The 609-nt window shown below is 36.3% G+C and overlaps 1 protein-coding gene across 2 annotated transcripts; it reads left to right on the top strand.

The window, feature by feature from the left end:
- The first annotated feature begins 6 nt into the window (after nt 1-6).
- LOC125853007 (probable leucine-rich repeat receptor-like serine/threonine-protein kinase At3g14840) lies at nt 7-595 on the top strand. Of its 2 annotated transcripts, none has more exons than XM_049532694.1 (4): nt 7-57; nt 170-215; nt 316-384; nt 472-595. In XM_049532694.1, the coding sequence occupies exons 1-4, from the start codon at nt 9-11 to the stop codon at nt 545-547; spliced, it is 240 nt and encodes a 79-aa protein (XP_049388651.1). In that variant the 5' UTR covers nt 7-8; the 3' UTR covers nt 548-595. The 2 variants fall into 2 exon arrangements, with proteins under 2 accessions (XP_049388651.1, XP_049388652.1); XM_049532695.1 differs by having other exon boundaries at nt 144-215.
- Nucleotides 596-609: the final 14 nt, after the last annotated feature.

Here is a 609-nt window from a genome sequence, read left to right as displayed (position 1 = left end):
CATGTTTAATGGAACTGTTCCAAGAGAATTCGGAAACATGGTTAATCTGCAGAGTCTGTAAGGCCTTCCTAACTAGCCTCCTTTAGATGAATTGAAAGGTTTTAGAATATCTTGACAAGTCAGTTGCCTTTTGCTTTGTGCAGCACTCTTAGTTTTAATAATCTCACAGGTAAGTTGCCCGAGGAAGTCAATAAACTCACAAAATTAACAGAACTGTGAGTAACTCTGAATATACTTCTGATATAATGTCCTCTAGGTCCTATTGCATTCCTGTTTTTCTGAATTCTCCTTCTTTCCCTTTTGGTATCAATGCAGTAGGCTGAGCGGTAACAACTTCACTGGAATATTTCCTAGTTTTGAGAGTTTGAAAAACCTTCAGAAATTGTGAGCATTTTCACACCATTTGATGTGTAAAACCTAGTAATTTCAAGTTAAATTTAAATTATATCAGACTTCATGCTTGGTTAACAGAGAGATTCAAGCTTCGGGTTTTGAAGGACCTGTACCACCAAGCATTTCTGTCTTGACTGAAATGAAGGAATTGTGAGTTGTTTTCTAGGTTGCATACTTTCTTTAGTTGATTATTATGGTGTCCCCTTTTATTTGGTT

The sequence above is a fragment of the Solanum stenotomum genome, unplaced genomic scaffold (assembly GCF_019186545.1).
Source record: "Solanum stenotomum isolate F172 unplaced genomic scaffold, ASM1918654v1 scaffold7525, whole genome shotgun sequence".
NCBI lineage: Eukaryota > Viridiplantae > Streptophyta > Magnoliopsida > Solanales > Solanaceae > Solanum > Solanum stenotomum.
This window is presented reverse-complemented; position numbering and strand designations above follow the sequence as displayed.

Bases quoted from the DNA above. Each gene is read 5' to 3' on its own strand.
- LOC125853007 (XM_049532694.1), top strand. From the start codon at position 9: ATGGAACTGTTCCAAGAGAATTCGGAAACATGGTTAATCTGCAGAGTC. The intron at 216-315 runs GTGAGTAACTCT...GTATCAATGCAG, and splicing joins CTCACAAAATTAACAGAACT to TAGGCTGAGCGGTAACAACT. The intron at 385-471 runs GTGAGCATTTTC...CTTGGTTAACAG, and splicing joins TTGAAAAACCTTCAGAAATT to AGAGATTCAAGCTTCGGGTT.